Source organism: Peromyscus leucopus, chromosome 12 (genome assembly GCF_004664715.2).
Source record: "Peromyscus leucopus breed LL Stock chromosome 12, UCI_PerLeu_2.1, whole genome shotgun sequence".
NCBI classification, from domain to species: domain Eukaryota; kingdom Metazoa; phylum Chordata; class Mammalia; order Rodentia; family Cricetidae; genus Peromyscus; species Peromyscus leucopus.
In genome coordinates, this window is record NC_051073.1 from 44768467 (window position 1) to 44789438 (window position 20972).

General features: G+C 37.2%; 1 protein-coding gene across 3 annotated transcripts in view; it reads right to left on the reverse strand.

Annotated features, from left to right (window-relative positions):
• The window catches only part of Cblb (Cbl proto-oncogene B), a 186757-nt gene that overhangs the window by 69014 nt on the left and 96771 nt on the right, over positions 1-20972 (reverse strand). For all 3 annotated transcript variants that reach the window (XM_028867481.2, XM_037209715.1, XM_037209714.1), the window contains exons 5-8: positions 14771-14927; positions 9331-9452; positions 5653-5790; positions 2362-2449 (exon numbers count right to left, since the gene is read on the reverse strand). In XM_028867481.2, the coding sequence (XP_028723314.1) occupies positions 2362-2449; positions 5653-5790; positions 9331-9452; positions 14771-14927 (505 nt within the window). The remainder of the gene's footprint in view (positions 1-2361; positions 2450-5652; positions 5791-9330; positions 9453-14770; positions 14928-20972) is intronic.

Below are 20972 nucleotides of genomic sequence, written 5' to 3' on the forward strand. Positions count from 1 at the left end.
ATGTTTTAAGTTGATAGTCACAATTTGGTCTATAAAATCAATTTTTCAGACATCTGAGATCTTGGCATCAATTTTATAAATGTTTCCTTTTTTAAATACTCTGGGTTATTTAATGCTTTATTCCATTACTTTAAGGACAGACTTGCTTCAACAGCCACAAGGACTCCAAAGACAATAGCTACAGTTTTAGATTGGCAATATAAATGACTTGGTCTTTTTTGTTTTCTTTTTCCTTTTTGTAAATGTCACACATTATTTCACTGCACTGTCCCATTGGAAATGTGCTGTCCGGACATTAGACATCTTGGAATGAAAGATCAGCAGTCTTTGTCACTGTGCATGCTGCCACACTTGCTAGAACCCACCAGCCCAAGCACAGCATGAAGGGAAGAGAAACAAGTTGAGTCACAGGGAGTTTCAGTTCTTTGCTTCAAATTCCAGAGTAAATCCACAAATCCAAAGTAAATGGAAAGTAATTATCTTCCCAACTCAAAATTGGCTGAGTCAAATTTAGAATGTTTGGAACTCTGCCTCAGTGAACAAATACTGACAAATTCTGTTTGATAAAGAAAAGACAGCCTCGTAAATGTAAACTAGAAATGCATATTCAAGAGTGGTTTATGAGAGCTGCGAAGAAAAGAAAATGAAAGTCTGTGAAAATTAAGTCATGTTTTAGTGAAGTAAATGCCTATGAAATCCCAACACATGAGTAGAATAAATAAATGGCCATGTTTATTCTGTGAATACTAAAAACATCGCAATGTTCAATTTGTGCAGAGATACACACACATACATAAGTGCATGCATAGATACATACAAATCTCATCCATTTTGATATTTGTCGGGTACATGATACTTAGTAAACTAAAGACAAGAGCAAGAAAACAAAACAGTGGAAAGGAATTATTACCAAAATAATCCAAAATAAGTTAGTTATGGTTTAGAATCCTGAACTAGTAGAAAAAAACTGAGACTGTCCAAGTCAGTCTGCAATTATAATATGCTCAAGTCACAGGTAAGGCATTTCAAGGGGGTAAGATGACTTTATGTGAAACTTAAGGGATCATGCTACTCTTGAAAATTTAGGTATAGTTTCATTGATTTGTTTTTGTAGTACTGGGGTTCAAAATATAAAGCTCGAACATGTTAGGAGGTGTTTTGCCAACTAAGGTACATCCTCAGCCCAAGTTTCATTTTTAAAAAATGGACTCAGAAAGAAGAACAATTTCTCATTAGCATATTATACATATTAGAAAATACAATGTCAAACTGCTACACAATGCTAAGAATGGTAGTCATATGTTACATTTTAAATGCCTTCCACAAAGTATACATATACATGATGTGTATCTCTCACATCTCAGCACACCAAGCCTATATGTACTGAAACCAATAAACATGTTCTTACAGCCTTTGAACGTTACTGTTTCTCAATTATGAACATATTTAAATCATGAAACATTATAAAAACAGACACAGCAAGACCATGTTCAAGTCCCGCTTCATGCTCTCTTCAACTCCTCAACAATTCCTCAGTTAAACATGTCTCTGGTTTGGCAACTTTGGGAATACACACTCATATATTCTTATATGGCAGATTATTTTTAAAAAGTGGCCTTACACAATGTAAGTTTGAAAGGTGAAATACTATACACTAAAGTTCGGAATCGATGGAGATTTGTACAGGACGAGAGGAAGAAGTTCCCAGTGAACATCCAGGGCTCCTGCCCTCCTGTTGTTCACTTCGCACAACCACTGTGAGCAGCTATGGGTGATTTCATCCACTACTGGATGTTTTAGTATTTTGTGTTCTGTTGCTTTGTGGGGAACGGTACAGTGAGCACCCTGGGGTGCAGATCCTCCTGTGCACAGGAAAGTGGTGACACATGGTGCTTATTGCCAAAAGATGTTTTCATTTGGAGTTTTGTCTTTACTGAAAAGTACATTAAGAGTTTTCCAAGTTCTCACTCGGAGTCCACGAGACTGTCAAACTGGATTTATAAAATTCTAAGTATAATTTTCAGTGTTCTTTAGTACTCATTTAACTTTAAAAACCTTAATATAAGACTGATCACTTCTTCTCCTTTTTTGTTTTAATTCAGGTTTTCTCCTTACATCTATGCAGCTACATCTGACTTATCTATCTCTAGATAAGTACCAATATTAGATAAGCAAGCATTATCATTAACAACAAAATTTTTATCTAACATAGATCATAAAATTTCTTTGAATTCACAGAACTCCTGACATTATCATGTTAAATATTTGAATGTGCTTTTGAGTATAATATAGTTAGAAGTTCAGATTTATTTCAGAGGTAGTATAGTTATGCATTAATTAAATTTCCAAAAGTATTCTTACCTGTGTAACTTTTATATGATCATGAGGTGTAGGTTCACATAATCCGGTTAAATCAGGGTTATAACTTCGCCCATCAGGATAAAGATAACTGAATTTAAACAAAAATTTTATCACTTTAAATATGTAAGTTTTTACTGCAATTAAGTCTACTCAGGTTCTTCTATGTTTAGACTCATGCTTTTATTTGTACTTTTTTGCAAATTATCCATATATTCTTGTACTGTTTTCATCACAAAAATGCATAATATAAACTTATCCTTTCTATAATCATTTTCAAATAAAAATCTGTTAGTGTATATTCCTCATAAGATAAAAAGTTAATTCAGTGGTGAGCTATATCCCATTCTAAAAGCACCTGAATATATTTCTATTTGCAGATTATTATATACTTTATTGAAAGCATCATAACTGTATCATTAATGTCATGTTGAAAGCCAAATGGAGAGAAAAAACAGAATTATGTCATAACTATGTTCTAAATAATCAAGCTCTTTCGTGGTGGCCTTTTCCACAGTCTCTCAGTCTTTCTCTCAGAATCTTTCCACTCCTGCTAATATGCACACATGTGCATAAAGCCCAGAAGTGCACACTATAAAATATGCATATGTATGTTATAAAACTGGAAAATATGATAATCCCGTATTTCATGGACTCCAGTAAAGTCACACACACGACAGGCTTGCAGAAGCAGGCTTTCTTCTCAGAATAGAACATTGAGCAAAAGTTATAATAAGGGATCTTCTGGCAGTGTTCAAAACAGTGCTTAACCATTATTCAAAAATAGACTGAATATCAAGTTTATTGTCAGTAATGTCATTTTTACTAAAATATGACAGTCATGTTACTGCTGGTATAATTAGTTCAATAAAAGTGATTAAAATCTATGATTAGTCCTGTTGAACAGTTTTCTTTATTATAGAGCTTAATACAAATTTAAAAATACATAGTAGTGACTATTTTAATGAACAGGTCTGCAAAATATTTTTGATGACATAATAAAAACATTCATCTTCAAATGAAGTATCTAGAAACATTAGAGTAATAATACTGGAATCATGCTAGACAAACACACAAGAAGAATTATAGGACTGAATATTCTTACACAGTAATAGATCAGTTACAGCTTTTTTGACTTGGGAAGGAAAGGGAATGGACTCATCAGAACAGAGTACAAACTTAGTGTTACCACGGGGCAACTGAATCTTACAAATATTAAACTAGGAATAACAAGCAAAAGTGGTTACCTTTCTCTGCATATCATGAAATGGCTATTAAAATTAATGTTATGCAATACTGAAATCATCAAACTACATACAAATTCTAGGAAGAAGTCCAAGCTGGAAAATTATAGAAATGAAAATGAAGATCCAGAGAAAGCTTACAAGGTTCTACTTAACCCATCAAGTAGCATCTCAGTGATTTGGTTCTCAGCACAGCCAGAACTCTACATAAGCTACTGACCATGTCAATGAGGAAAAATGGCATCTTGGCCATTATCAACATACAGCCGTCATCTATGTCCTACAGTATTGGTTCAGCTGTAGAAAAACATCCAGCTTTGATGATAATTAGACCAGATGCTATCCTTTGGTGTAAGAAAATCCTCCCCAATTAATATTATGTTTACTTTATCCGAATCTACTGTGGGAGTTAGATTCAACCTGCCAATTGGTTTGAAGATACATCTGAGTGCATATGCACTTGTGTGTGTGTTTGTATACATATTAAAAGTTAATTTTCTAGGGAGTTCAAGGGGTTTGTTATCCTTCAGGAAAAATTCCTAGGTGTTACTCGATCATTTCTTTTGCTTGACTTTTGAAAAAAATAGAAGCAAGGCGGTGTGGGGGGGGAGGACAAGGGAATCCATGGCTGATATGTAAAATTAAATTAAATTATAAAATAAAATTTTAAAAAAAACAAAAAAATAGAAGCACAAAATACAAGCAAAGAACAAAACAAAAACCAATAACAAATAAACAAAACAAAAACCACTCACACTAGTCTATGCATAGTTCTGCCACCTTATACCTTGCTTTAAGTTTTAAAAAGCCTATATTGTGGCAAATCAAAAGGTTCACATACTAATGTTTAATGTACTGAAAGTAAAGCATAAAAGAAGAGAAAATTTATGATCTCTGAAGATCAAGATAAGTGCATCTGTGGTACCACAACCTCCTTACATCTCCCATATAACTGCTTTCTTGAAGCTGTGTATCCTTAACAATAACAGTAATGCATTCTTGATGGGACAGGAAGATGCATCCTGTAATTGGAGAACTAAAGAGGTTGAGGCAGGCACATGGAGAGTTAAAGGCCAGCTTGGGCTGCACAGTGAATGTAAAGGACAGGATGGAAAACACACTGAGGACCAGTCTCAACTAGCCAAATAGAAAACACTAACAGTAACAAAAGAATTGATTTCCTTCACATAGTTAACATCTCCTTCTTCCTTTTATTTTTAAAAACTGTCTTCTTCCTTTCTTCCTTTCTCCACCATGTTCATTTTTGTGGTTTAGTAATTACTGTAGAAAAGGTGCATTGAAACCATCTGCTCTCTACTAATTCTGGTGGACTACCTCAGCCAGGCTTCCAACACAGCCTTTCCCAACTCTTCCTACAAGCTGGGTCACAGGAATCTGGGGTGCTGCACAGGGGGAAGAGAGAAAGAAAGGGGCAGAGAGGGGTGGTGATGCTGAGAATACAAGAGGGGAAAGACAACAGGAGATGATTCAAATTCCTAAAAACCGGGTGGACCGAACAGGAGAGTCTGACACATTGTCCACACTTTGGGGCTGGGAACATTCTAGGAGGAAAACTTAGTTATAATAAAAATTTAATAAACAACACCTTGGCATGAACTGAGTTTAGCTATTAACATAGGATTCATTATTAAGGTGACTAAAAAGACATACATATAAAAAGGGAAGTGAACAGGTAGAAGATTAAAAAGGAGAAAAAAAATCTAGTACTCAGAACAAAAAGTAATGCACAATTTCATTTTACTTGAAATAACAGCAATGAATTACTCTGAAGTAGCAATAGTACATGCACATATTTTAAAACTACTTCTATGTTTCAGCATTTTTTTTTGATCTGAAATGTATCTGCTCCATTTAATTAGGGTGCCATAAAATGATGGCTTAGGCATGAGTAACAAGAACTAAGGGAGGTCTATTTCTTAGGCTTGAAGTAAACCGCAAACTATGAGCTCATTAGCCTCGCTATCTGTTCCACGCCTAGGCAGAATCTGAGTTTTGAATTGGCAAGTCAAATGAACTGTTTCATACTTACAAGCCTTCCCTGCTACCGTCAATCAGGGCTTGGAATAGGGGCTTGTTATGAGGTATGGTCTGGAGGATATTGCCGTCGCCAGTCACATAGCCAATGGCCCACTGTCCCAGCCGAGTGCAGCTTAACCGGAAAATGTAGCTATGAAACATAATAAAAAAAAAGATTTTCACTCACACTCAAAAGGCATGCCAACCACTAAACAGTTAATCTTTTGTCTTGATTAGAACTGTTTAGAATTGCTGATAGAAATTTCTACCCTTTTCCTCAATTTAACTCCACTGTGCCTCACTGTTATCAATTTGTGAAAGAAATACTGATAATAATTCTTGTTCATTTAAGTATCTCCAGAGTTCTATTGAAAGTAAATGAGGCTGGAAACTACCAAGAGATTTATTACCACCGTCCTTAGGGATGTGTGGGAACGTAGCTGCTGTGATGCAACTGAGACATAAATCATCGTTGGAGAAGGATAAAATGAAGCAAATAGCTAAATAATTAATTTATCCACCACAGAAACTAACCCAGGAATTCAATATATTTCTTTACCATTCAGGCATTAAAATCTGGTCACAGACTTATTTAATGTTTTCTTGCAAGCATTCTGTGACTCATCTTTAAACAAATCTCAAAGAGCTGAACTATATCAATTACAAATTTGATGTATTCATAGCTGCTACCCAACCTGCCAGTCAAATATTTTTTTTTTCCATAGGCAGCCAATGTAATTTAAATACTGGTCATTCAAATGAGTGATCAATCTCTTAAATTAATTTCCAATAAAAGTAAATACTGACATGGTTTTAAATTTATCATCATATATTTATTCATTTCAGTACATTATTCCTCTTTAAAGGAATGTATGCCACTCAATCTTGCAATCATGATATCATTATCTGGATTGTACAGGCAGTCAATCAGTCAGAGCAAAAATAAGTTATCTTAAGCCCACTGGATAATTAAGTTGTTACATGAATGCATAACATAAGGGGAAAAGGGTAAGAAAAGTTTCTCATATTTTAACTATTGATAAATAGAGTGCACTGAAAAACTTCCTAAGCTATAGTTTAACATACAGGATGGTTTGCCACTAGAGTTTATAGTACAATGACATTTCATTTATCAAGGAAATTGGGCTTTAAAGAAAGGAGGAATTGTTGAAAGAGCCATTTAATAGGGTATTTTCAAATTAGTCAAACAGATTCCCTTAAGAGATTCTAATAATAGAGTATTGACTTTTAAATTATTGATATTATTAACATTAGAGTAAAAAACATTTCTACTCATTTCAGACTAATGGTTATATTAGGAAAACTGTTTTCAAACAATATACAGTAATTAATTATCATCTGGAAGATCCCTTGTTACATAAGAAATGTATATAAGGAGCAGGAGAAGTAACTCAGCAATTAAGGACATTTCCTGTTGTTGCAAAGGACAGGGTTTGGTTCTCAGCACACACACCAAGTGGTTTTACACCACCTATATTCCAGTCCCAGGATATGTGGTGCTCCCTCTGGCCTCTAGGGGTACCTGCATGCACATGGTGAATAAATACATACACTTAGTAAATAAATCTTTCCAAAATATCTCCCTCAAAAATTTATACAATACTTCTAAATAAAGAATAAAGTGTAGAAATATCAGAGATTGTGGGGACTATGTATTTGAGAAAACATGTAGAATTTGATACTAAATTGAAGAACACCGTTGCACAATTGAATGGTTAATATTTTAAAAGTAATTACATAATTATGCATCTTGCATATCTGTAAAAGTGTCAGGTTTTAGTAAACATCTTTTCTTTTTCTCTGCACTGTCTTAGGATGGTGTTTCTAAAATCAGTCATTATAGAGGAGGTTCAAGTCCTCCATACCAAGTTCGCTGATATTAATAATTTGTGAGAGCCACATATGGCTATTAAGAACGATTTGTTCCTCACAGGTAAATTTTTGCTTCCATTCCATTTGCTCAACAGCTTTAATCATTTGCTGTTGACCCCTCTCTGTGTAGCTAGCCCTGCTTCCCTTAGGAAGAAGTAAATTCACTCTTTCAGCTTTAGTACTCTTATTCTCTAAATTGGCATGATTAACATAATCAGATCTATCTGTTTCATTTTCACAGGGTGGCTCATGATTAAAAGTCATTCTTGAGCCTCAGTCATTCAAGAGATTAACTCCTTAGATTTTCAGTTCTTTGGAGGGGTACTGAGAACCAAACACAGGGCCTTATGCATGATGGGTGAACATTCTTTCAAGGCAGGCAGCTAATGTTTGATTGGTTGTGATCCAGGTAAAGTACTACTGAAGGCACTCAACTGTCCCTGGAGTGGACTTCAATGTTTTATTTACTGTGAAGCCAGAGAACACATACTTTCTAAGGGAAAGGGCCGGTTAGATAGCTATTTCACAAAGCAAGTAACCATCTGTTCATACAGGCCTTTTCTAACCAGATCTCAAATATCCAAATCCCACCTCACATACTATAATTACTATCCATGGATTATTATGAGGAGTGAATCATGAATGAAGCAAAATGATTCATCTAAACTTTGGGTGATACACAAATTACCTGATACGGCTCGGGATCAGGATGGTTACCTCCCTAGGATCTACAGGGAGGGCTTCAATAGGACCTAATTGGTTTTGTACCACAACTCCTATGAATATGACATGTTAAATGTTTAAAATATGAGCATTTTCATTATCAGAGAAGGAAATGAAACTCTTGGCTCTGACTTAAGGAGACTGTACTAAAGGCCAAACAAGCACAACTGTTCTATGTCAATATAAGCCGATCTTAGTAGAAAAGAGAGACTTAAAGACAAAGAAAATTCTCCCATAAATGGGAACAACCTAATGGTACAATGACAAACTACTAAAATGTAAAGACTTCCAGGACAGGTCTCTAATGCCACTGACATTGTACCCAGGAATTTTCTGCTATGGCTTACATGTCATTACCAGAAGGCCGACTGTATGCCCAACACCTGTCTAGATGCCACACTGAGCCAGGGAAAGATAGATTTCTTGACCAATGCCAGAAGAGCTGACTAAACACCTAGACCTCTGACAGTCACTTGAATTAGTCATTTGAAAAGCAAAACATAAATTTTGAGGCTACAAAGAAGTGGGTTATGCTAAATTGACAAGGGCATGGAACTGAATTGAAATATAACAAGGAACTTACATACTTTTATGTACTTATTTGCATATATGCATATTGATATGTATTTATACATTATTTTATATTTAGTCATAGATACTACCTGAAACTACTCAAAGCTGTCCTAAAATGATACACAGAAAACTAATTTTCTACTTAATGAGTACTTACTACCTAATTTTGTCTTCAACACAATATTTGAATGATCAATATACACACGTAAGTTTAAACTGGAACACTGTAAACATAACAGAACTAATATGAAAACATCCCACACTGATTTGAGAAAGAGAATCAAGCATTACATAATCTTTAAATGTGCTAACATCACTTTCTACTTCATGACAAGGTTAAAAGTCAATATAATAATTTAAGGACTCACTCAAAATGCACCCTTTCAGTCTATCAGCTTTCCCATCCCACCTGGGCCTTTGAGGCTCTAGCCAGTTTTCCTCAGTGAACCGCAGGGAGCTTTCTCTTTAAGTGTAACATCTAGTACTATTGCTGGAGTCATACCTTCCGGGCTTGGTGCTGTATTTCTGCAGACGCGCTTTAACTTCATCGTATGTGAGAAATGCCATGTAGCCTGGATGTGTCACAGCCAAGAAATTCCAATTCCGTAAAATAGAGCCCCAAGGCTAAACAGAGAAATCAATGGAAAGAGATTACCCACAAAATACACACCAATGACATTGTTTCACATGCTTAGAGGAAAAAAAGTCTCCTCTATATTTTTTAAGTTAATATGGCCTATGAGCTTTAGGTCAATCTTTGTTAACTAACAGCAAACAAACAATAGCTTGTTTTGTTTTACAGAAATGTGTTGAAACAAAAACCATGTTTCTTAGGAATACAACAGAGAGGGGAAAATGAAAACCAAGTGTATATCTCCATAGAGAATTTATGATCACTACAAAATGAAATATGTGACCAACTGGTTGGTCTTAGGGTTCGATCCCCAGTAGATTTCTGTACTTACTGCTGTCACTGACTTTTCTGTAGCCCACTAGTGGCCTTCTCTACTAGTTTTAAATATAAAACCCTCTCCAACCTTAGAGCCTTTGAATTTGCGGAATCTCAGGCTCACCTGAATATCCACCCCTTCCTCAATGAGGCTTATTAGACCCTCCCACTTGGAGCTGTTATCCTGACATAGTTGTCTTTCCCATCTGTTTTGTCCATTGCTGCTTCTTGCTCAGATGCCTCTATAACAGCAAACCATGTTACTAAAGTTAAATGTTCTGGAAAAGGTTACACAATAACCACAAGCCATGTAAGGCCAAGGAGCATTCCTGTGCGGTTCGGGCCTGGATCCCAGTCACTCAAGCAGCATCAGATACATAGTAATCAGGCTGTGATAATTACATATATACAGGGTTGCTTTAGAGGGGGTGGTTCAAGGTAACAGGCTCGGTCCTTATACTTGCTGTATGCAAGCTCTGTTATCGACCTGGGAAAGGTTTAGGCTTTGAAAACAAGCTCAGCGAGAAGGAAACTTTTCACAAAAACATGTGTTTCATATCAATCTCTCCTAATCTAATTAGGTGTCTCTCCAGGTATCATGGCATGAGAAAAAAGGCAGGGAGTAACAGGCAGCTTTGCTGCAGGGTGTGGATGAATCATCCCTGCAATACTTTCAAGACTGCAGCTACACTTCTTCCAAAGAATTGGCAGCACACTCCATCTGTTCTGCCAGATTCTTCACTCAAATCATCTATGTGAAGAAGAAAAAAAAAAAAAGTAGGTGTTTCAAGTCACCAACTTCAAGCTGCTGAAACTGGCATCCCAGACTGGATGACTGTAGGAGAGTGCAGGCAGTCATTTGTTTGGAAACTTGTTCTTGTTCTTCATTGTAAAGCGAGTTTCAAATATATAAGGCAGGATTCTGCAAGGACCATGTGTCCCTTACAATGAGGATAACAAGAAAGAATGATTTTGTACTCAAGAGCTTCTTAGCCTTTTTGACTTAACAAGAAACGTCTTTGGGGAATTTCCTCATCACACTGACACATCTAATTGGGTTAGAGAGGAGGCCTGAGACACTAGCAACACAGACGCCGGTTCTGCACTTGAAAAACTCCAGCATGTTTTTAATTTTCTTCTTAAGGCTTGACTGAAATTGCATAAAACAATTCTTGGAAAAAATATCAGCATATATCAAAAAGGCAGTGGAGAAATTACTGCCTGCCATGCTAGACGTTTTGGGTTTTGTTTTATTGCTTTGCTCCACCATCCAAGAAGGACAAGGCAAAGGGGAATATCAACCAAACACTGGAGCTGCTTCCCTCAATGTCCACACACATTCTGGAAACAGGCTGTCTGAATCCAAAACTTTACAGAGAAGCAATTAACAGATCAAAATACAACTAAAAACCAAGATGAAATTGGAGGTTAAAGCTATCCCCAGAGATATTAAGCCCGAGGGACAACTTCTTATTGCAAAAATATTTATGTGATAGTCTGTGCAGTTGTGAACGCAACCCATCCAGCATAGTCAAAAGCCCCCGTGCCCTGGCTTACAGAAAGAAAAACATACTTTTGAGAAAATAAATCTTTAACTAATTATTTTTATAACTCATTTGTCTAGGATCTAAGGAAGTCTTTTTCCTCACAAAATTACGGGAGGCTATTAAACAGCAACAGAATCTACTGAGGTGAATTCAAGAGATGAACAACTTAGGTTGGAGGAGCAGCCGCAGCTCTTCTACCTACCTGAGAAACCTTCCTCTCTGGAAACCTTGCTAGCACTGACGGCTTCCTTCTCAGACACTTCTCTATTCTGTTAAGGCCTCATGTTCCCCGTGACTAGAATGCTCTCCCAAATATTCCTTCCTTATTCTGCCACCCCGCCCCCACAGACACACTAACATAGTATTTCAATGACCCAGGCTTTTCCAGCAGTGGGGAAATGGGCAGAGAAGACAAGTTGCAGTTCTGGGGAAGGACTAGGAGGAAAGATGTAGGTAGTCATTGCCAGACTCAAGTATCGTCCTGTCCCAGCCTCTCATTGACCTGAAGAGAAAAAAGAGAAGGGCACAGGTGGGAGAAAGAAGAGGAAGTGGAAGAGGAGCACACAGCACAGCCACTTCCTTCCCAGGTTCACCAGTGTTTGCTGAAGTTCCATGTGGACTTCAGGAGGAGGGCTGGGAAGAAGGAGAGGTCTGTTAGTCCTGCCATTCCTGTAGCCTTCTCCCCTCAGCGCTGGGCTTCTCTTCACTGCCTCCTCAAAGAGCCATCCATGCTGCTCTCTCTACTTCAGACCACAAACCCTAATGACAAGGAAAACACTAAACCCCAGTAATGCCAGACTGTAAGAAGTATGTACTAAAGAACCACCATTATCAAGTTATAATAAAACAGATGCTTATGTACTTACAGCACTAAAAAACACATTTTTTTACAAAGGCTGTAGAAATACAAAGTTTTGATAATAGTGAATTTAAGAAAATTATCACTTAACTTTTAATTGTATGTAAAGATAAAGGTCAGTAAAAATTAAAATACCATAAAACCAGTTTCCTCATATTTGAAGCCACACATGATGAGTATGGTTGAAGTGTTTAAATAGTGAGTACAGAAACCAGAGTTAATGAGGAATCTCAGAAATTAGAGGATTAATCCCATTTGGTGAGTCACTGCCACAATTAACTGTTTTGAAACAATTACCAAGAACCTGCCCAGGTGAAAGGTATGCAGAACAATCCTTTTGTACATGTGATGATGTTTTTGCTCTCATTGATTTAATAAAGAGCAAACTGGCCAATAGCTAGTGAGAAAGAGGTTAGGTGGGAGAGCCAGACAGAGAGAATGCTGGGAAGGAGGAGAGGGAAGTTGGCAGCTAGACACATAGGAAGCAGGGGATGAACATGCCTCCCTGAAAAAAGGTACTGACATGTGGTAGAGAGCAGATAAGAAACATGGGTTAAAGTTGTAAGAGCTAGTTAGTAACAAGCCCAAGTCATTAGCTGAGCATTTATAATTAGTGATGTCTCTATGTAGTTATTTGGGAGCTGGAGGGACAAAAACCCTGCCTACAGCTGTCACATTATCTATGCTTTCCCTTTCTCACTGTACAGTAAATACACACAAGATAAGCAAACCTCATAATATTAAGGCTAGTTGTCTATCTCTTAGTTATATACAAAACAATGTATGCACAGAGCAAACAGCAGTGTGGGCAGTGGGTAAGCATATAAGCAAAATGAAGCTGCCTACATACCTGTATTATATAACTGAGGTATTAGAGCTCTTGATATCCACTCTAAAAAGTCACCCACAACTATCTCTCTGTCTCTCTCTGTCTGTCTGTCTGTCTCTCTCTCTCTCTCTCTCTCACACACACACACACACATACACACCCCAAATAACTACAACCATAAATGAAAATAAACTCTTAAGTTCTGCTAGGTTTAACTGTGAAAATTACATAAGCTTTCTTCATCACAAGGTAAAGAATCAAAACTCTGACCATGAAGAATCCTTGATTTCCATTAAAACTGAAGCCTTTGTTCTGCAAAATGATCAGAAATCTTTAACAGGAGCGAATTATGTTGTAAATGATTAGTATTGGGTAACATAATGCTTTTCTGAAAGCCTTCTTATGATAGTTTAAAAGTACAGGCTTTAATTACATTATTAAATAATTTAAAAAGAGACTCACAATATGTATACAAGAAGAAAATAACCATTATGCAACTAGAAATTTAAAATGAGCAAACACATACTTTCTACCATATCTTATCGAATTTCTTACCCCATATACTATGTAGAGCTATTATTTTAAATTTGATAAAGTAAAATCTACCCTAGCTGTGCTGTTGGCTGGAGTCTATTGGTCTTCTCATAAGGAGTTATGTTAAGTTCATGCCGGGCAGTGCTTTCTGGCTAAATAATCAGTTATCTAGACTGTGCAGCTAGCATTAAAGTCACAGATCACACAGCATGGGAAACTTGCAGCCAGCGTCATACTCTTAACATTGTATTTACTAATATCACAATCAGAATGTATCAATGTCCAGATTGAAATTATACTTTCAGAAGACAAATAAGCTTGGTGTCTAGTCAATCTTACCACATTTACTATAATTATTACAACTAGAATTATAAACATATTAAAAGTATGATTTCATTTTGTAAGTGCTTGAATTGATTCCCATAGATAATATACGTTTCAGTGGCAAAGCTAAACTCAAAACACAAATTTCAATTTTTTGCATTTAGAGAAATTCCATTTGGATATATATATAAAATGACTGTTTCAGTATTATGCCACTTGCTTTTGAATATCTATGTAAAAATATTTGTGAATGCTTAAAAAGGATAAATAATAAATAACACAAAGTTATCAATGGACCAAGCAGAAAGAAAAACAAATTTTTGATAAGAATTTTATAAATTAATATCATACAAAGTTGTGACAGACTATTATATAGACAGTAATAAATATACTGATGAAGAATATCTGTTGTCATGAATAAAATATTTGTTACAACTTGTTGAAAGAGAGGGGAGCAACTTGTAAAGTGGTGCAAGACCACATTACCCTATAGATAGATCACTGACCTATTTCTAGCTTTACTGTTTATCTTCTGATCCAAAAAGTGCCATTGCCAAATAGATGGGATGCAACTCTGGCCGACACCCACCTCTAACGGTTTCAAACTATCAGCCATTGGGCTTAAAGATGAACAAAGTGAAAAGTTAAAAAGGGAGTTTAAAAAAATTCCTTTCCCAGAATCACTAATTCTAGCAAACAACCTACAGGATCACATCACCTGATATACCAAGCTTGTACCATAGGACTCACTCTAAACTTGGAGGATTGACCACTGGCTACAAGAGTGACAGTGTTGTCCCTGTGTTTCTGTATATTGTATGATGAAAAGACATATACACAGAGCTCTGGAGGAAGGGAGGGGAGGAGGGGATAGATAGATTAAGTAAGTGTATAGCTTACCTGAAACAGCCTGGTAAAAATATCAAATTCAAAAACTGAGATGTAGTCGTTGCACGTTAAATCAATGGTTGATTTTAGAGCCATTGCTTCCAGGCCAGAGCTAATCTGATGGACCTCATGCAGGCACTGTCTGAAGACTTTCCATGGTACAATGGTTCTGTGCAAGGGGAAAAGATGAGTCAATGCGTCAAGTGTCAATGAAGAGATAGTTTCCACTGAGAGAAAGAAGTAAACCATAACATTAATAGTATTATATTTGAGCCAGATGGTGGTGCACGCCTTTAATCCAAGCAATAGGAAGGCTGAGGCAGGAGGATTTCTGTGAGTTCAAGGCCAGTCTGGTCTACAGAGGGAGTTCCAGAACAGACAGGTCTGTTACACTTGTTACACTGTTCACACAGAAATAGTATTGTATTTGTATTAGAATAGTTGAAAATACTGTTCATAATTCAGGTTCCATGTAATGTGTTCACTTGATTATTATGCATTTGCTAAGCATCTAACAAGAATCTTAGTTTTTCATTCAGTCATTGGATATCAAGATGTATCTCAAAGTTTATCAAATAGAGGGCATTAAGGTCAAAGTTTCAGTTTAACTAGGGATCAGTCACCTACCACCTCTCCGAAGCTTTTTGCAGAGATGAAAATCACATGCTCTCTGACCTTTTGTCTGAATACAACTTGAAAGCTTGTAACCATCTTGTAGGATTTTTTTTTATTTAAGATCTACCAATTAATATATTTTATTATATATCATATAGCAACAGTTTCAATAAGTAATGCACTGACGTGCTTCAGAACTTTAGGGACCACTGAATGGATTCAGAAAAGGCCTGTCTCTCCTTCCTCAAGCGTGGCAATTTCCAGCACTCACCCACCCTCCTTTCCACCATGAAAATCTGTAACATTCATCATCTGCTCCTTAGCAACCTTTCCTCCCTTCACAATGCCAAATCCTATTCATGAATAGATGGAAGGAAGAAACTATTCACATTTTAAACATTTATAGTTCAGTCTTCAAAACAGGACACAAGAGCTATATGCATGCTCCCGAAAGATAGTGCATAATTAAACCTTGGGTTTTTCTTTACTATTGTCTCTAGAGAAAATAAGCAGAAATGAGCTAAAATTTCCCTGGCCTCGCTCAATGCCAATTTTCTCAATGAAGATCGCATACAGTTACAACTTGAATATTCTGAATTATTATCATTTTCTGCAGCAGTCAAACAGTAGCACAGATTAAATCATTTAAAGGGCTTATTGTCACAGAGAACCAGGAACCTAAGTTATTCTGTGGCTCCTGGTGGGGCCCAAGAATGAACAGTTTTGATGAGTTCCTAATTGGTGTTGACTCTGACAGCCTCTCCGAGCCACAGATGGGCCATATCTACCTAAATGGCAACGCTGTCGAGGCGCTTAACTATGGAAGGACCTCACACCACCTTCCGCCTTGAGGAACATGCACTGGCAGGCAGGGTTTGCAATGCTAAGGGAGACGGGTGGAGAAAGCGGAAAACCCTGCCGACTGAACACTCACCAAGCACTGAAGGAATTACAGGAAAGCGTGTGGGAGTAGCACAGAAGAAATGGCAGAACAGGCCCACAAGACGCTGAACCTGCAGGGAAGCTTAGGCCTGGTGCACCATTACAGAAGAAAGGTAAGATGCTTAATACCTCAAAAGACGTTTCTCTATGTATGAAAAAAACAGGAAACCGCAGCGAACTGAAGGGACACACCACATCAGACGCTATTTAAGAGAAACACACGTCAGACTCTGATGAAGGTTAACAAAATGTTAAAGTCTTAAGAGAACAAGAAAAGTTCTAGTAATATTAGGAAGCTCTTGATTTACAGAGAAGTGTACGGATGCAGTTAGGCCAGTGGTGTCACAGTTACTATGAAGGTGTTACCTAAGAGGCATGCATTCCTTTTCCAAAGTAAAGTTCCAATACTAACCGGACACAAAGAACAAAACTCATACATAATATGCACAGGGGAAAATGTTGATGAAAGGATGGCTAATTTCAAAATAATATAGTTAGAACTTTTTTTTTTTCTGGAAAAGCACAATGTTACTTTACTTCAAAAGCATAAACTGAAAATAAACTGGCTGAATGGCAAAGTTCAGTCTTGTGTGTGTGTAAAAGTATAAAAGTCAAAACAAAATGGCTCTGGTAAACATTCTAATATGCTATCCTAAAATTATCACCATCCAATACTTAAAATCCATGCAAATTATAACCTATTTTAACTATCTCATGATTTTCCAAAGAAAAAAATAAACAAAATATAGCTACTTCTAAGATTTTGTGTAACATACAACTGCAGAGTAATAATTTTCAACATAAAAAAGACACATTTTCATAGTAGTTGTGCAATGAGATCTGATCATAATTCATTTATGATAAACCCTAAAGCCCCAAGTACATATTCATTAGAACCTTAATTAAAGCTGGTAAAGAAGGCTGAAAAATCAGATCATTATTTGGCTAGTTTATCACACAGAATCATTACTTAAGTATTCCTCCACTTCCGTGGGCTCAGCAGAGACCAAGTGTAGGGGGTGAGGGGAGGAGGAGTGGGGAGAAGCAGACTGGCTTCCTGAGTGTGGGAGCCCGTTTTCAGGTTCCTCCTGGCTTTACCCAGGAGTCTGCATAGAGATGATTAGGACCACGGGCCTGAGTGCAGGTGTCTGAGATGGTCTGCACTTGCCTGTGCTGGGGGGAGGTCTTTTGCTCCACCCCTTGGTATTTTTATAAATATCTTAGGGCAGAGATAGTCAGGGCCCCATGGAATAGGTTCCAGGTCCTCTTGAGGCTATCCTGTATTTTCTGTTTATCTCCACACTCTAAATCCTTCTCTGTAATATTTTCTACTATTCTTACTCAAGAGCACTCTGGGGAAATGTGGCAGTGGTGGATAGTGCCCTCACACATGAGGGAAGAACAGAAGTAGAGTACAAAGATGTCTTTAAATTAAAGGAAAGAATACTGTATTTTCAACTTCTTGCTCCCTGGGTCTCTTCACAAAGATGAGCATCAAAGGCCACAAGATGAAGCCAGAGGGGAATATGTTGATGGCAAGATGTTTCACTGATATGAGCAAACTTGTGTGTCTGGGCAATGACCAGAGGCAAAAAGAGAGAAGAGAAGCAAATGAACAGAGTGGCAGAAAAGGGCCAACTTGAGCTTCAGCATCTCACAAATCTAGAAAGTTTAATCTGCTCTATTTGCCAATTTTCATTCATTATAAATCTCATTAGCTGCAGGCGGAATACTGGAAAAATTATTTTCATTTTATTGCATGTATGTATTTCTGTGCGTGCGTGCGTGCGTGCGTGCGTGCATGTGTGTGTGTGTGTGTGTGTGTGTGTGTGTGTGTGTGTGTTGTGTGTGTGTGTGTGTGTCTGTGTCTGTGTCTGGAGGTGGGGTGGGAGGTCTGAGGACAAATTGCCAGAATTGGTTCTCTCCTTCCACAATATTGGTCACGGGGATTAAAGTTGGGTAATCAGGTTTGGCATTAAGTGCCATCTTACCAGACCAAACACAAGTGATGTTCAATATACAAGACAAGCAGAAAGACCAGGGGGTGTCTAGACAACTGCTTCCATAGTATGATCACAAAATCTTTAGACTCTCAGTAAAGACGAGCCGTGATTCAGTCACAGCTTACCATTGCTAACCTGCAATACAGAAATCTCTTAAGGACCTACAAAAGGGGAAAATTGTTTTATATAATGCCCTAAGAGAAAACAACATGGTAAATAAGGCCGTGTACCACTCAGTTATTAGATACCATATCTTAATCTGTATAGCAAAAAGTAAATATTATTTGAGAAAGAATAAGGAAACAAGATCAATTAGAGACCAGAGGGCAAAACGGACAGGGGTTCAGAGGGTCAGCAATCAAGAGATGACTCAGTCATCTAGGTTGCCACCTGTGTGAAAGAGGAAGCATGTGTCAGTCTAATGGAAAGCCTTGACATTTTAAGATATGAAAGATGGACATTAGCAAATCAATACAAAAAAAAAAAGGAAGGGAAAACATTTTCATGAAACTTCGAGTTCATACAAGACTATGTGTTTTATGTGTAAAAGTTGGGGGGATGTCACATAATAAAGGTTTGACTATGAACAAGGACGGCGGTGTCTGGGAACAGGAAATACAATTCACATGTGGTAAGAGGAGAATATACACAGCATTTCTAGAGGGCAAACTGGTAACAAGGTTCAAAGCCTCTGCACCGTGAGAGTCTACTTCCATGAGATTCGGTCTAAGAAACATAGGTCTAAAAAAGCCCTTTGGGTGTAGTGTAAAGCCTCACCTACCTGCCCCCCAAACCAAAAGCAAATAAATTCATGTTTAATGACAGAAAGACTATATTACAGCAACTGGAATTGCACGGAATGATATTTACTATGTAAATGTATTCATGGCACATTATCAAATAAACTAGTTTTTATTCAATTACTGGCATTAAGGGTCCAATGTTAAACATTTCCACCATTTCTAGAAAGAGCATTATAAATCTGGACTAGAATCTAAAATTCTAAAATGCTGCATGACACAATGGTACGTGAAAATATGAAGCACACGGGAGTGGGGAGCTAACAGGAGAAGAACAAGGTCAGCGCACATGCACAGAGTCAGAAATAGCAAAGTCCTAAGGAGATATAACCTTCCAGTAGGCTGACAGACTCAGTATTATAAGGTTGTCACTTCTCCTTAAATTGATCTATAGATTTAATATAACCTCAGTCAAAACCCCCAGGAGGCATTGCTGCAGCAGAAACAAACAGATTCTAACCCTCACAGCAAAACGCCAATAACCAGGATTAAATAAAACAATCTTCAAAGGAACACAAACAAGCTGATATCCTCCACATTAACACAGTGGCGATGAGATATGGATAGACAAACAAAATTTTAGAAGGAAAAAAAAACACAGCAGCTTGCTATATAAGGTCAAGTATTTGTAGACTGTGTTTTTAAAAAGATGTTTTTCATAAATGCTGGTGGATACTAGTGGGGAAGGAATCAAATCTTGACCACTAGACAATAGTATTCTTTTAGGAAATTAACTTGAGGTATTTTAACCCTAACTATGAAACAAAATTTTCTTAGAAGAGACACAGAGTGATATCTGCACACATTTGGACCCAAACATTCAAAGCATAAAGTAAATGATGACCTGGGGGGAGGGTGGTCATGAGAAGACACTATAAACAAAATTAAAAGGGAGCAACATATTAAGATTTTGAATAAACATACAATGGGAGACTCCACTTCATTGGTCGTCAGAGAAAAGAAAAGTGTGATGAAATTGCACTCTCCTAAAAAGATATGAAAAAGATGATTGACACTAGAAAGTATTGAAGGGGTGAGCAGCAAGGTGAACCACTCCATGGCCAGAAGTGACTGTAAGGGCTTCAGGAAATGCTGAGGAGCTTACTAAAGATGAAGGCCTGAAGTCAAACACACCCATCAGAAATGCATAAATACTTCGAAGCGTTGTACACAACAGTTCTTTATTGACAGTCATTCAGATGCCACACACACTAGGAAGAAAGCTTACCTGAAGGAGAAATGAACAAAACACTGCTGCAAACAAGAATGGGGGACTTTAGTGAGCACCACAGAGAGAGGAGCCAACATCAGGACAAAGGGATACTTCTGAACTCTTAATGACTCCATCATACTACAAAGTAAGACTTCGGTGGGTGGGCGGTAACTACAGGGAACTTGCTGCAAATGAGGTCTCTGAGCAACCGAAGGGCAGCTGATCTGCTGATACCTCCTTCAAAATGTATTTACGTTGGTGGGTTCACTTCATGAAAATTCATTACCTAACAACATGTATGTTTCTAGCCTTGAATTTTAGGCCAAATTCTTAAAATGTTATACAAAAATTACTATTGACTATCAAAAGAGAGCATGGGAATTGACAATACAGTCTTTAATGATAAAAAACAAGAAAATCAAGACTGGTTGTCAGTTTTGCTGTGGTGGTAGTAGTTTAGAAAGGTTGATTCTAGTTCATTGATATGTAATGTCATTTTGGCTGGGAAGAGGTAATCTGTCCTATTAACCCATTTCTTAATTTAAAGTTTTTATTGAATTTTTCAGCATATTCACCTTACCAAACAGATATTCATTGTCAGCACTTCTAAATTGGAGGCTAGCTTTGGCAGAATGTAATAG